This window comes from Cervus elaphus, chromosome 20 (genome assembly GCF_910594005.1).
Source record: "Cervus elaphus chromosome 20, mCerEla1.1, whole genome shotgun sequence".
Classification (NCBI taxonomy): Eukaryota; Metazoa; Chordata; class Mammalia; order Artiodactyla; family Cervidae; genus Cervus; species Cervus elaphus.
This window is the reverse complement of record NC_057834.1, coordinates 57,656,917-57,671,285: the sequence shown is the minus strand read 5'-3', so window position 1 is coordinate 57,671,285 and position 14,369 is coordinate 57,656,917. Positions and strand designations below refer to the sequence as shown.

General features: G+C 60.0%; 1 protein-coding gene across 3 annotated transcripts; it reads left to right on the top strand.

Moving 5' to 3' along the window:
- Window positions 1–692: 692 nt before the first annotated feature.
- Window positions 693–12,638, top strand: AMPD2 (adenosine monophosphate deaminase 2). 3 transcript variants are annotated; one of them, XM_043878758.1, is made up of 18 exons: window positions 693–1,162; window positions 5,985–6,115; window positions 6,340–6,470; window positions 6,960–7,028; window positions 7,118–7,229; window positions 7,467–7,653; window positions 7,869–8,010; window positions 8,142–8,231; window positions 8,483–8,612; window positions 8,806–9,000; window positions 9,086–9,217; window positions 9,380–9,543; window positions 9,780–9,906; window positions 9,994–10,157; window positions 10,451–10,571; window positions 10,843–11,016; window positions 11,193–11,303; window positions 11,623–12,638. In XM_043878758.1, exons 1-18 carry the CDS (start codon window positions 1,153–1,155, stop codon window positions 11,830–11,832), a joined length of 2,400 nt encoding a protein of 799 aa, XP_043734693.1. In that variant the 5' UTR covers window positions 693–1,152; the 3' UTR covers window positions 11,833–12,638. The 3 variants fall into 3 exon arrangements, with proteins under 3 accessions (XP_043734693.1, XP_043734691.1, XP_043734692.1); XM_043878756.1 differs by lacking the exon at window positions 693–1,162 and adding an exon at window positions 1,744–2,099; XM_043878757.1 differs by lacking the exons at window positions 693–1,162; window positions 5,985–6,115 and adding an exon at window positions 1,744–2,099.
- Window positions 12,639–14,369: the final 1,731 nt, after the last annotated feature.

The following is a 14,369-nucleotide window of genomic DNA, read 5'->3' as shown; positions in this document are numbered from 1 at the left end:
CAACATACATTGTTTATAGGCTACAAGCTGAATCAACTTAGAGTGTAAAGGGGACCAAGGCCCAGGACACAGCAATAATAGGAAACATTAAGTGTAACTAAAGCCAGGCACTTCTGTTAGTTCATTTGTCCTAACAACTTACAAAGTAGGGTCTCACACTCATTTTATAGAGGAAATAGAAGAAGCACAGAGAAGTTAACAATATTCCCAAGGGCAGTCAGGAAGTAGGTGGAGTCTGGAATTGAACCCAGGCATTCTGGCTACAGAGCCTGACCTCTTGACCAACAAGTACACAAATAAATGTGGGAATGGGAGCCAGAATTGCAGGGCACACCCTGCCCAGCTACGCCTGCCTGAGTAAGAAAACAGACGACCTAGAATAAGAATGCGGGGAAGGGCTTCAGCTAAAAGAGAATCCGGGGACTATAATAACAGCTATCTGTCTTTTATTGGGCACTGGCTTTTTGCCCAGCATCGTGCAAAGGTGCTTAACGTTTAATTCTCACAGTAACCTCTTTGAGTGAGGGAGGTACTGCGATTACCCCATCACTTTACTAGTGAGGAAGCTGACGCACAGAAGTTGCCCAAGACGCTGCCGGGCGGATGCTGAGTGGCTGCTGCCCACGTGGCGCCCGGGAGAGGAAAAATGGCGGGGGCGGGGCCGCTCGGCGGGGGCGGGCCGGGGCAGGGGCGGGGCCACGGACCTGGCGGGGCCTGGGGCTGCGGAGGAGAGCGCCGTCGCTGGGGAGGTTTTGGTGGGGTCGCACCTGTTGCGTGACTCCCCCACGTTCCAGCTACCGGAATCCGACCCCGAATACACTGAAAGTGTGCCGAGAAGTCCAGACGAGTTCCGGGTCCCGCTCTCTGGGGAGCACGTGGCCTGCCCGCTTCCCGAGTGCCGGGCTGGGGGTCGGGGCTCCGGGGTCTACAAGGCCAGTGCAGCGGCCCAGGTCGGCAGGGGGCCCGCCTCCAAGCAGCCAGCAATTTTGAAAGACTGTCTTACTTCTCCCGTCTCAGTGCCAGGGCCGGGGCCCTTGGAGCCACTTGGCAGGGTCTGCACCCTAGCCCTCCTCCCCTCCCTCGTGACCGGGTTTCCAGTCGGTGCAGACCCTGGCGAACAGACTCCCCGGTTCCCCCCAGGGCTCGGGCAGCATGGCCTCAGGTGAGTGTGTGCGTGTGAAGGGGGGCAGGGTCTCTGGGACAGAGAAGTGCAGTGCCTTCAGACCTAGGGAAGGCGGCCGGCTCCTGGGGAGCGGCCAGCAGAGCAGAGCCTGAGTGTGGAAAGACAGAAGGAAACGTCAGAAGCCACTGGGGCCTCTTTCCCAGACCCCAGAGAAAGCCCCTGATTCCTGGCCTCCCTGTCTTCTAAGAGGGCAGCTTCTGTGGACAGTGGAATTTTCCCAAGACAGGCTCCTCCCTACTGGACTGGGATCCTCAATTCTACCCCATCCTCCCAGAACTGAGCCACCTGGGGCCCGGGGTTCAGATAAGGAAAAATGGGGATTCTGCCCCAGAGGGGCTGTGTTTTCACGGAGTCCGTTGACCCTGAGAGACATGTGTTCTGAGCTTGGGGTACCTGAGCTGGATCCCTCCCTCTATTATTATTTTTTTTTCTCCCAGGCTGGCTGGACCAGTTAGCCTGAACTTTGACTATCTTGCTCCAGAGCCCCGGCTCATAGCGGGGTTAGTAGGGTGCTTGGGGCTGGCCCATCCCCATTCTGTTTCCTCACCTCCACCCCCTCAGGCCCAGTTACCATCAGCCGAGTCACTCCTGGGATTGAGGAGAGGATGGGAGGGATAAGGGGCAGGGATGGAGGCCCCCCCTTCCTGAGGTTGCCTAGACAACATCAGAAATCGTGGCCAGGGCCTCTTCCGCCTGCGGGGCCTCTGCTTCCTGCATCAGTCACTCCCGCTGGGGGCGGGGCGGAGGAAGGGGTTGGATGTGGCAGAGCCAGGCCCAGCTGGTGCGGCTCAGACTACCCCCGCGGGCTCCGCGGCGGCCTGAGCCATGGCATCTTTTTCATCTGGCCCCGGCAATCCCAAGGCCAAATATCCCTTTAAGAAGCGGGCTAGCCTCCAGGCTTCCTTTGCAGTACCAGGTGAGTGTATGCCTCCTGTCCTCAGTCTGGCCCTGCTCCCCACCCTCACCTCTCACCCAGGCCACTGGTCCCCTAAGGAGAGGGACTTCTCCTATACCTTCTCGGCAGTGATGCCCCTTGTCCTCTTCCCAGGGACAGCTGGCTTGGGAGGCGGTTTGGGGACGGAGGTGGGGTGCCAGGTGACTGGTTTCTGTGTCAGGGATGCGGTCCTCTGTAACGAGGAGTGGGTGTGGGTGTGGGTGCAGCAAGAGTGTATTTGCACACGTGTCCGTGTGTGGCTGTGCTAAGATTGTTTGCATGTGGAGTGTGTGTGGAGTAGGGGATGTGTGGGACTGACTGGTTTGCAGACTGGCCACACTGCTGGCGGCTGTGTGGTTACCAGGCAGACTCGGGCTGTCCTCCTGAGGTTAGTTTCTCTTTCCAGGATCCCAGATCTCGAACCCTCTTACTGGGCGTCTGACATTAGGGCACACTTACTGCTGTGGGTATCCAGGGGCTGAGGGCTCAGTTGTATCTATTGTTTGCAGTTTGTTCATTTCTGGTCTGTCTTGTGAGCTTCCTCGGAAGTGTGGGGTGCCCTTGGGCCGGGCCAGTGTTGGGGCTCAGGCTGGGGCTGCTGCCCACCTGCGTGTGCTACTGCACCCTTTGGTTCAGCTCCTAGGCCAGTGGACATCTCTGCACCATTTGGAGCTGGCAGCATGGTGCAGCTGTGCCCATCTTCCTGAGGGCTCCACTGCCCAGATCTGTGTTTGCTGAGGGAATCGACCTGCTATCTGCTGGTCTCAGGCCTGTGGCTAAGGGAAGCCCACCCCTACTTTGATGACCAGGTCAAGCCAGTGTTCCCCGTCCCCCCAGCAGCTGTCTGTACTCGTAGCCTGATTTTTCTTTTGCCTACCTTCTGTTTTTTTCATGCTCCTGAAGATGCTGGCCTGAGTTCTGTATTGGCCCGAGGGGCCCTGTCCTCTGTGTCCAGGTCTGTGCCCCCACAGGGTGTGTCCCCTGAGGCTAGATTTGTCCACATTCGGGTGGTCGCATGGTGGGAGCAGCTGATACTTGTAGGTCAAAGCCTTGAGTAGTCTCTGCCTACCGGGGCAGCCTTGGCAGTGAGTGAGGGTCTCTGGTCAAGTGAGTAGACAGGTTGGCAAGAATCTTGGAGTTAATGGGAATGGCTAGGGCATAGCCCCCTCTGACTTTTGGCCACTTCTCCCACGCCGCGCGTGCGTGTGTGTGTGTGTTGTGTGTGGTGCTGTGGCACAGACCCTGGGAGAAAGTGACCAGCAGGGAGTGTGGTGGTTACTGCCTGTCTGTCACCTCTAGGGAGCCCTGGCAGTCCTTTGTGGTGGCCCAACAGGCTGAGGGGATGGTGCCTCTTGCTAGGACCTGTCTGGGCCACCCCAGCATTTCTGAGGAGGCCCTGGGTCACCCTGCTAGGAGAGGTGGTTGAGATCAGGGCCTCAGTGTCCGTTCTGCTGACTTGACACAGACCAGTCCTGGGGATCTGTGGCCGGCCTTTCTGGAGGGGTTAGGAAAGAGGAAGATTGTGTAGGATCAGGGTTCTTGGGCGGAATGCAAGAACGTTAGGCTGTGCCTTAAACTCTGAGGGCCGAGCTAGTGCCCATCTTGCCTTCTTTTTTCGGCTCTGCTCTCTTCCAAGTCAGAGATAGTGCCCCCACCCCACCCATTCTGTTCCCTCCACGCCCTCAGTCCTCTGTGCCTTGGTCTGGGCTGGGACCTGAAGCTCCACCCACCCCCAGTGGGTGGGACTGCGTGTGGGAAGTGTTTGGAGGGTCCCAGGAGTTCCTAATCACAGATAGTGGGGCTTTCCAGAATGCTTGCAGAGCCGTATCTCTGTGTGCCTTATGGTAGCTGTGGCTAGGCAGGGCAGGACCCCTTATCACCCCATTGTAGGCAGACTTGAAGCCTCAGGATGGTCGAGACTCGCCAGTAATTGGGAACAGAGTCAAACTTAAGTCCTCCAAATTCTAGTCCTCTGTCTGAACCTCTCCTCCCAGGCATTTTGTCCCCTACAATAGGCTTGGAGAAGAGTTGGAGTTCTAGGGGGCTGTGAACTGGTCTCTGGGGCAGCAGGGAAGCTCCATAAACTGGTTGCTCCCTGGACTGAGTGTCTACCCCGGCTGCCAGCCAGCATGTCTCCCCTGCAGAGGCCCCATCTCTCCCAAGGGACCCCATAGTCAGGGGCCCAGAGGACAGTGGTGAGCAAAACAAGGCCACTGGGCAGAGGAAGTTGACCTAGGGGTGTTGAGGTGTGGAGCCGAGGAGGGCTGCTGCCCCCTCCTGTCCTTTGATCAGCCAGGCCCTGCATGCCGTCCCCTAGGGCACTGCATTTTAAGGGGGCTTGTCCCTTCCCTGCCAGCCGCCCTGCCCATATCAGCCTGCTCTGCTTCTCTCCCTTAGGGGCCCCACTTTGGGCTGGGCCCTGGCACTGTAGAGGTTAAGGCCCTGTTCAGTTTGGGGGTTTCTCTTATCTCCCAGCTCTGCTACTCCTTCCCTTGATTTCTGTGCTCCCCTGAGCTTCCCCAGCCCCCTGCTTGCCAGCATCCCAGGGTCTCCCCTGCACACAGCTGCACTTGGTACAGCCCGTGCCGGCCCCTGAGCTGTCCTGGGGGACTGGCTGCAGCTCCACTCAGCAAACAGGCGGGCAAGGGGCGCAGGGCTGCTGGCCGGCGCTGCCTGACTCTGCAGGTAGGACCCAGGCAGGCAGCAGGGTGTGTGTGTGGGTGGGGGGTGGCGGGCTAGATCCTAGATCTGGGACAGATACCCCCTCTTCTTTTTGTCCAGCTGTGGGACAGGACTCAGGTTTTTGGGGAGCAGCCTGGAGACTTCAAAGCGCGCCACCTGGGTAGGGCCTCCAGTCCATCCCTGAGCCACAGTGGGGAGGGAGAAGGAGGGTGCTGAAGGGGAGTACCCCAGAGCTGTCTGGAGAGCTTCCTGCTGGGGAGGGTGGGTTGGGGAGCCCAGGAAAGGTTCTTTGGGGTGGGCTAGGAGCTCAGGCAGCTTCTCTAGACTCTCCAGCTTCAAGGTCTTTAGTGCCAGCCTCCTGTGGAAGCTAAGGAATCCTTCCCTCTGTGGAGAGAGACTCTGGCTGCCGATCCTCCCTTCCCCAGGCCCTCCCCAGGGCCTCCGGCCCAGATCCCGGGGCCTCTGAGTGGCGCAGACTGTTTGTGGCAGCTCCCTTTGGAGGGGCAGCCAGAAGTGGGAGGGGCAGGCTGAGGCCAGGCCACATCTTGGCAGCCCTGGGGTCCTGGGGGAGAGGGCAGGCCTCCCGGGAGGAGGTCGGGGTCCTGCTCCCAACCAGATCCCCCACTTCCTCTCCTCCTCTTTCCTCGGGGGCCAGTCCCCAGGCCAGAGCCAAGTGGCAGCTGTGGCTCCCCCAGGCTCTGTGGGTCTAGGTCAGCCTGCCCTCGAGAGGCCGTCTGCTCATCCAGAGGCAGGTCTGACCCTGGACTGTCTGCCGTGGAAGCTGTACGCTGGGCTTCGCTGGTGTGGATGAGCGCCTGGAGAGAGAGAGAGTGTGAGAGTGTGCATGTGTGTACATGGACACGTGGGTGCTGCCTGTAGCAGGTACTCACTTGGAGGTTGTCTCACGGCCTGATGGAGTGGCCCCGAGTCCAGGATTCAGATTTTTATTCCTGGGGTGAATGAGTCCGTTTGTTGTAGGGGCGACTCTTAGCCCCACCCCCGAACCTGGAATGGGTTGAGGGGTCCCCAGACTGCAGGTGAGGGGCACAGGTAGGCTCACGCTGCAGCCTCTGAGCGGGGCTGGCCTCTCTCTGGGGCTGGCCTTGGGTAATGCTGAGCCCCAGGGCTTCCAGTGTACCTCGGCCCTGCCCTCCACTCTTTGACCCCGCATCACTGTCTCCACAGAGGCTCGGGGTGGGCTGGGGGCCCCTCCGCTACAGTCTGCCCGATCCCTGCCAGGCCCTGCCCCCTGCCTCAAGCACTTCCCGCTCGACCTGCGCACGTCCATGGATGGCAAATGCAAGGAGATCGCCGAGGTATCGCTTGGCACCACCCCCTGCGTTTCCCCCACCCACCCCCGTCGCTGCCTCCACGCCTGGTCCCCGCTCCCTGCACCCCTCCACCTCAGCTGTCCCCTAACTTTATATTTGGCTGTGCCCTGATCCCTAGGTGATCCCAGGTACCCCCAGCCCCTGTGCCCTCCCTGCATCCCTGGACCCTGATGGCTCGGCCACGCTGACCCCTCCTTCCCTCCCACCAGGAGCTGTTCAGCCGCTCCCTGGCTGAGAGTGAGCTCCGCAGCGCCCCTTACGAGTTCCCCGAGGAGAGCCCCATCGAGCAGCTGGAGGAGCGGAGGCAGCGCCTGGAGCGGCAGATCAGCCAGGATGTCAAGTAAGCCCCCAGCTGCAGAGCCAGGCGGCCACGGGGTGGGGGCTCGGCCAGGCTGCTGCAGAGTGCGGGGGCACAGCCAGGCGGCAGCTATAGGGTAGTGGGGAGTAGTAGTCTGTCCAGCATCCCTCTGTTTCCATCCGGACGCTTTCAGAGCCCCATCATTATTCTCTTCCAACCAGTCCTCCCTCTGGGCCACCCCCGAGAGGTGGCGCAGAGTAGTGGTGTACAGAAGCATAGGCTTTGGCGTCAGGCTGCTGGGCTCTGTCTGGTTCAGCCTTCTGCCCGCCAGCGTGTCCTGGAACATGTGGCTTAACTTCTGGGTGTGTTTTCTCATCTCTGACATGGGGCGAGAGCAGCCCGCGTGGCCCAGGGTTCCTCATCCCTGTGAGGGCCACACGTGACAACACACGCACGGCACCTCGGACAGTGCAGGGGCCCGGCTAGGAGCACGGGCCTCATCGTGTGCCTGCCCTCTCCTCTCGCCTCCAGGCTGGAGCCGGACATCCTGCTTCGGGCCAAGCAAGATTTCCTGAAGACTGACAGTGACTCGGACTTCCAGTGAGGAGGGCAGAGGGACACGGGGGCTTCGGGGCTGGGGCCTGTCCCTCTGCTGCTTCCAGTCCCTCCCTTGTCCTCCCCACTTGCAGGCTCTACAAGGAGCAGGGTGAGGGGCAGGGTGACCGGGGCCTGTGGGAGCGCGATGTGGTGCTGGAGCGGGAGTTTCAGCGGGTGACCATCTCCGGCGAGGAGAAGTGTGGGGTGAGTGTCCCTGTCCTTGCAACCTGCTGGGCTCCCCCAGTCTGGGGCTATGGGGATAGAGGCTAGAGGGACTGTTTCTCTTTCTGATAGCTGGAGAGGCAGAGGCTCTGGTTGGGAGCTTGCCATCTTGTTGAGCATAGAGTGGTCTGAGTGTTTCTGGGGTGCAGGCCTCAGGAAGGAGCTGAGAGCGGGCTGGGTTTGGGACCCAGGAGAGCGAGTCCACACCTCTGTCTCTAGGTGCCCTTCACAGACCTGCTGGATGCGGCCAAGAGCGTGGTGCGGGCGCTGTTCATCCGGGAGAAGTACATGGCCCTGTCGCTGCAGAGCTTCTGCCCCACCACCCGCCGGTACCTGCAGCAGCTGGCCGAGAAGCCCCTGGAGACACGCACCTACGAGCAGGGCCCCGACACCCCCGTGTCCGCTGGTGGGACCCCCCATCCCTGTCCTACTCCGTGTACCCTGGCATCCCGCCGCCCTGAGCTGGGTGCCCAGGAACCTCAGCCTGCCTCCTTCTTCCCAGCCTCTTGGCATGCAGGGCGGGGAGGCAGGGGCAGGAGCTGTCCTGCTGGGGCCTCTGGGCTGGGCAGCAGGTGGCCTGGAAGAGCCCTGGCCCTGACTCCATCCTCCTCACCCCTGCAGATGCCCCGGTGCACCCACCAGTGCTGGAGCAGCACCCCTATGAGCACTGTGAGCCGAGCACCATGCCAGGGGACCTGGGCTTGGGTCTGCGCATGGTGCGGGGCGTGGTTCACGTGTACACCCGCAGGGAACCTGATGAGCAGTAAGAGGGGTGTACGGTGTGCTGGGGGCCGTGGAGGGGTGGAAACTAAGGGGGCTGGCTGGCACTGGCTCAGGAGGGCTCGCAGGGCCTCCTGGCTTGCTCTCCTCACTCAAGCTCCCCTCACACACCAGCTGCTCAGAGGTGGAGCTGCCATATCCCGACCTGCAGGAATTTGTGGCAGACGTCAATGTGCTGATGGCTCTGATCATCAATGGCCCCATGTGAGTCCGCGCCTGACCCAGACACTCAGCTCCTCTCCCAGCTCGGATTTTTCCAGTCTGGCCCCAGACACCTGTCACCCAGTCTTACCCTTTCATAGTCCCTGAGTCCTGGACTTCCCCTGTCTTCGGCTGCTGTCCCCTTGGCAGCCCCATTCCCGCACCTCCGGCTCCCTCCCTTGGCTCTGCCACCTAGGCCCTCCCGGATGCCTCCCCGCATGCCTGAGCCCCTGCCTGGTTCTCCTCCTGCCCAGAAAGTCATTCTGTTACCGCCGGCTCCAGTACCTGAGCTCCAAGTTCCAGATGCACGTGCTGCTTAACGAAATGAAGGAGCTGGCCGCGCAGAAGAAGGTGCCACACCGAGATTTCTACAACATCCGCAAGGTGGGCCTTCCCCGTGCAACTGACCCAGCACCCCTGCCCAGCCTCCCCCTCTGGGGCCTGGGCCCCCACACAGCTGACCCAGCACCCCTGCCCAGCCTCCCCATCCACGGCCTGCCCGCCTCCCCAGCATCCAGTTTGGAGAGTCCTCTCCCATCCCACTGCCCAGGCCCCAGCAGTGCCCATTCCACCACAGGTGGACACGCACATCCATGCCTCATCCTGCATGAACCAGAAGCATCTGCTGCGCTTCATCAAACGGGCGATGAAGCGGCACCTGGAGGAGATCGTGCACGTGGAGCAGGGTCGTGAGCAGACGCTACGGGAGGTCTTCGAGAGCATGAACCTCACAGCCTATGACCTGAGTGTGGACACGCTCGACGTGCACGCAGTCAGTCACGGCGTGGGGGCTGAGGGGCTGGGCTGGTGTGCGGGCTGGGGTTCAGGGGTGACCTGGGCTGGCTTTTCTCTCCCAGGACAGAAACACCTTCCATCGCTTTGACAAGTTCAATGCCAAATACAACCCCATTGGGGAGTCTGTCCTCCGAGAGATCTTCATCAAGACGGACAACAGGGTTTCTGGGAAGTACTTTGCTCACATCATCAAGGTGAGGAGGAGGGCAGCCCTCCCTGACTGAGAGCCTGGGTGGCTGGGGGCTTGCGGGGCGGGTGAGAGGCATGAAGAGGTCTGATGGAGCGTGCCTCGTGGGCACGGGGACAGGGATGGGGACGAAGCCTGAGGGTGACAGTTGCCCACGCATGCCGCTCAGGAGGTGATGTCCGACCTGGAGGAGAGCAAATACCAGAACGCGGAGCTGCGGCTCTCCATCTACGGGCGCTCAAGGGATGAGTGGGACAAGCTAGCGCGCTGGGCCGTCATGCACCGTGTACACTCCCCCAACGTGCGCTGGCTCGTGCAGGTGCCCCGCCTCTTGTGAGTGTCCCTGGGCGTGGGAGGGAACGTGGGGGGCAGAGGTCATGGGGCCGGGGCTGGCCTCCTGCCCTTTGGGATGGCTGACCCTCCCCCATCCCAGCCGGGCCCTCGGAACAGGAGGGAGCCCTGGCTCCACTCACGGTCTCTCCAGCCCCTCTCACTCAGTATGGCTCAGAAGTGCTTCTGTGGTTCTGCCCTGACCCGCGCGCGCCCGTGTACCTACATCTCGCCCGCAGCGATGTGTACCGTACCAAGGGCCAGCTGGCCAACTTCCAGGAGATGCTGGAGAACATTTTCCTGCCCTTGTTCGAGGCCACCATCCACCCTGCCAGCCACCCGGAGCTGCATCTCTTCCTGGAGCATGTGAGAGGTGGCCCGGGTCTGGGTGTGGGGAGGGCACTGCCTCAGGCCCAGCTGTAGCCCTGGGCCTGACCCAGCGTCCTGGGCCAGGTGGACGGCTTTGACAGTGTGGATGATGAGTCCAAGCCCGAGAACCACGTCTTCAACCTGGAGAGCCCGCTCCCTGAGGCTTGGGTGGAGGAGGACAACCCGCCCTACGCCTACTACCTGTACTACACCTTCGCCAACATGGCCATGCTGAACCACCTCCGCAGGTGCCTGCCCTGGGCTCCGCAGGTGCCGCGCCTCTACCCGCCTGGCTGGCTCTCAGTCAGCAGGCCTTGCTCCGGGCCTGCCCTGGGGCCTGCTGGGGCCACCTGACCCACCTCTTACCCCCAGTCTTGGATCTGACGGGTTGTTTCTCTGCCCCCCGGGCTCTGTAGTTCAACCCTCGCAGCCAAAAACCTACCCCTGACCCCTGGTCCTCAGCCCACAGAGTCACTGGGTGGGGGCTCAGGAGCCTGGGCGCACCAGGCTTGGGACCCAACGCTGTCTTCTGGCCCCCCAGACAGAGGGGCTTCCATACGTTCGTGCTGAGGCCACACTGCGGGGAGGCGGGGCCCATCCACCACCTGGTGTCGGCCTTCATGCTGGCTGAGAACATCTCGCACGGGCTGCTTCTGCGCAAGGTCAGGCTCTGCTCTCCTGCCTCCCCCATCCCAGAGGCTCCCTTGCTCCCTGCCCATCAGGCCTCTTCAGCAGCTGCTCCTCCTCCTCACGCACCCCCAGCTGGGGCCCCAGCCTCCACATCGAGGCCCCAGTTCAGAACCTGGCTGTAACCAACCCTCCGCAACTCCTGCCCAGCCTGGACTGCCCCCCAAGCTGCACTGTGGCCTGTACCCCCTAGAACCAGGTGTCCTCCCCAACCTGACAGGCCCACCCTCCCTGTCGCCCACCCAGGCCCCGGTCCTGCAGTACCTGTATTACCTGGCCCAGGTTGGCATCGCCATGTCCCCACTCAGCAACAACAGCCTCTTCCTCAGCTACCACCGGAACCCGCTGCCCGAGTACTTGTCCCGTGGCCTCATGGTCTCGCTGTCCACAGACGATCCCCTGCAGTTCCATTTCACCAAGGTCAGCGTCCGGCAGGCAGGCGGGTGTCCTGGGGCACAAAGGCCCCCTGGGCTGCGGGGCCTCGATGCTGGTGCTGGCCTCTGCTGGTGGAGCGCAGCGTGCCTAGTGGTCAGCCCCCGGGAGGGGGTGGGCAGCAGGCCCCCGTGCACCTGCCTGAGGGAACCTGGCCCCTGCAGGAGCCGCTGATGGAGGAGTATAGCATCGCCACCCAGGTGTGGAAGCTCAGCTCCTGTGACATGTGCGAGCTGGCACGCAACAGCGTGCTCATGAGTGGCTTCTCCCACAAGGTACTGCACCCCCTCCCCATTCCCTCTCCTCCCCTGCTCTGCATTTGGGAAGGTCCCCAGTGGCTCAGAGGTGAAGAATCTGCCTGCAATGTAGGAGACTCGGGTTCAGTCCCTGGGTTGGGAAGATTACCTGGAGGAGCAAATGGCAACCCACTCCAGTATTCTTGCTTGGGAAATCCCATGGACAGAGGAGCCTGGTGGGCTCCAGTCCATGGGGTCACAAAGTCGGACATGACCAAGTGACTAACACACACAGACACACAGGGCGGCTGGCCCCTAAGAGCGGGCGGCAGCCCTGCACCTTACCCTGCCCCTCCAGGTGAAGAGCCACTGGCTTGGACCCAACTATACCAAGGAGGGCCCCGAGGGCAATGACATCCGCCGCACCAACGTGCCGGACATCCGCGTGGGCTACCGCCACGAGACCCTGTGCCAGGAGCTGGCGCTCATCACGCAGGCCGTGCAGAGCGAGACGCTGGAGACCATCCCGGAGGAGGCGGGCATCACCATGAGCCCCGGGCCTCAGTGAGCCCGGCACCTTGCCCGCGTCCTGTCTGCACACCCCTCCCGGCCTGTTACGGTCTCTGCATGTGTCGTTCCTTGTTCTGTCCTGCATGTTTCTACCTGTGTCTGTCCGTGCGCCGCCCCGGGGCAAGTGGGGCCGGTTTGCCCTCGTCTTGGCTCACGTGGCATCTGAGGGCCCAGGCTCGAGGTCTGCCCCACCGGAAGCCCTGTCCCAGGATCCTCTGAAGCCTGACTGGTCCTCGGGCATCTGAGAGCTCGGGATGGTTGTGGGGGGCTGGCCCCTCTAGCCCTTGGGGTCCTGCTTGGGTAAATTCAAGCTTTGACTGGGGCTTGAATTTAGTGGCCGGGGAGGCAGTCAGGTGTGGCCTGTACACGTATGTTGTTGTGGGCATGGGCTGCCTGGGATCTGTGAGCTCCAGCGGCTCTACGGCAGGTAGGGTCGGCTGAGTCCCAGCCTGGACTCGGGCCCTGGAGGTGCTGGACCACCGCCTCTGCCAAGTCACTGCCCAGCAGTTTCCTCCGTCCTTTCTCTGGTCCGTGTGCTTCTCTGGTGTCAGCTTCCTGTGCCTCTGTGGGAGGGGGCAGCCGCCCTGTGCCGTGTCTGGGGCCCTTGTAGCGGGAGGGTCCCGGATCTGCCACCAGCCCTGAGGGTAGTAACCCCACTGTGGTCCCCAGAGTTTTGACCACACCTGGATCCCCCCTGGTCCCCTGTGTTGTGATCTGGACTGAGGCCTTTGCTGTGAAATGCAGTGTTTCATACAATCCCATCTTTCCTAGTGCATGAGAAATAAAGATTATTTAAGTAATGAGGCAGGTGGAGTCTCTGTTGGGAGAGGGAGAGCTGTGGTGGACAGTGGCTGAGGTCAGATCCAGGAGCATTGTGGACGGAGGGACAGCAAGTTCTGAGGGGAACGAATGGACTTGACTGTTTATGCATGTGGAAACTGACAGAGGAAGCGGGGTGGGAGGAGAGGCCCGCCAGGGACGCGACTGCTGCCCCTAGGCCCTCATCCAGCCCGGCCCACCCCCTCTGAAGTGGACACTTGGCTCCAGGTCTGGGGCACATCCATATCACATCATTTTGGGGAGTAGCATCCCCTTTCCACTTTCTCCATCGTCCTCCCTCCCAGCCTCCAGTAGATGTGGGAATATGCGCTTGCATGCAACCCTGAGGCCAGTGGTTCTGCAACTCCAGGAGCATCAGGCTCTTCTGGGGAGCTTGTTTAAAATGCCATTTCCAGGTCCTGCCCTCAGAGACTCTGAGTCAGTAGGTGGGAGGCATAGTGCAGAAATCTGCATGTTCCCCGCAGATTCTCTTGCAAAGGGTTGGAGCAAGCCTATGCTTTTTGAATGCAGACTTAAGCCACTTGGCTTCAGTCCCATGGTTAATGCATGGTTTTTGGGAACACCTCCTTGGGCACAGAGGTTCTTGGAGTCTGTTGCTCATGTAAGGAGAGTGGAATGTGCCCTGTGCTGTGCAGGTCTTGGGTTGGTCATAGAGAAGCTGTTTTCCTGCTGCTGCTGCTGAGTGGGGAGAAAGACACGCTGTTCATTCTGTTCTGACTCAATTAGCCTTGGAACAGCATGAGCCTGTGTGACTGGGGGCCTGGTGAGGGAGCAGGAGGCTGGCTTCCTCTCCATCAGCCTGCCCTTCTCCAGCCCCAGCTCTCTTCCTGCGTCTGCACCTCTGGGCAGAGGCTCCTTGATGCTGCTGCCTCCTGAGGGCTACAGGCTCGCTTCTGGCCAAGACCCAGGGTTCTGTCTTCAGAAGGCATCTCTAGCCAATTCGTTCTAGCCATTTATACAGTGGAGAGCAGTGTGTTAGAGCTGGATGATAAGGAAGAGATTGTAAAAGTCTGGCTGATTTCTGTTGGGGATGGAGTGGGCTCAGGAGGTGGAATGGGCCAGTGGCTGAGTCTGGGCTGGAGCCAGGGGAGCTTGTGGCCCACGCTGGGCCTGAATCTGCCCACAGGAAGATCTTCAACAGGCTGATGGGAACTTACTTTTCAAGGAAGTGACTGTATTTAATAACAACATGCTGTGTCTTCATTTGTAAGATAAAGGATTTCTAGAAGCGTTCCTTAAAGGCAAGAGCTGCCTTAGGACAGCAAAGACTCCTTATTTACTCATTGTAATGAGTAATGAGTAAATGAACTTGTCTTGTCATAGAATCCTTCATTGTTTTTTCGTCTCTTGTACACTTTTCTCAGTGTTCTGAGGCCTTGCTGTAAGCATATTACCAGTTTAAAAAGTTTCTTAGCAACTACCCCCACCACTATTTTTTTTAAAAACAACTTACTTGTGGAGTTTTTGTTTCTCAGAAATTTCTCTCTTAAACACTTACTGAGAGCAAATAATTTTAAACCAGCCCTTAATACTTTTTCCTAACTGAAAACAATAATTTTCATGAAAGAAATTTGGAAAATATAGAAAAGTAAGAAGAAGAAAAAAGTCCACTCACAATCCTCCAGTTTCAACAGATATTTGATCAACTATTGAGATACATTTATATGTTTAAAATATATTTTATATTACATACTT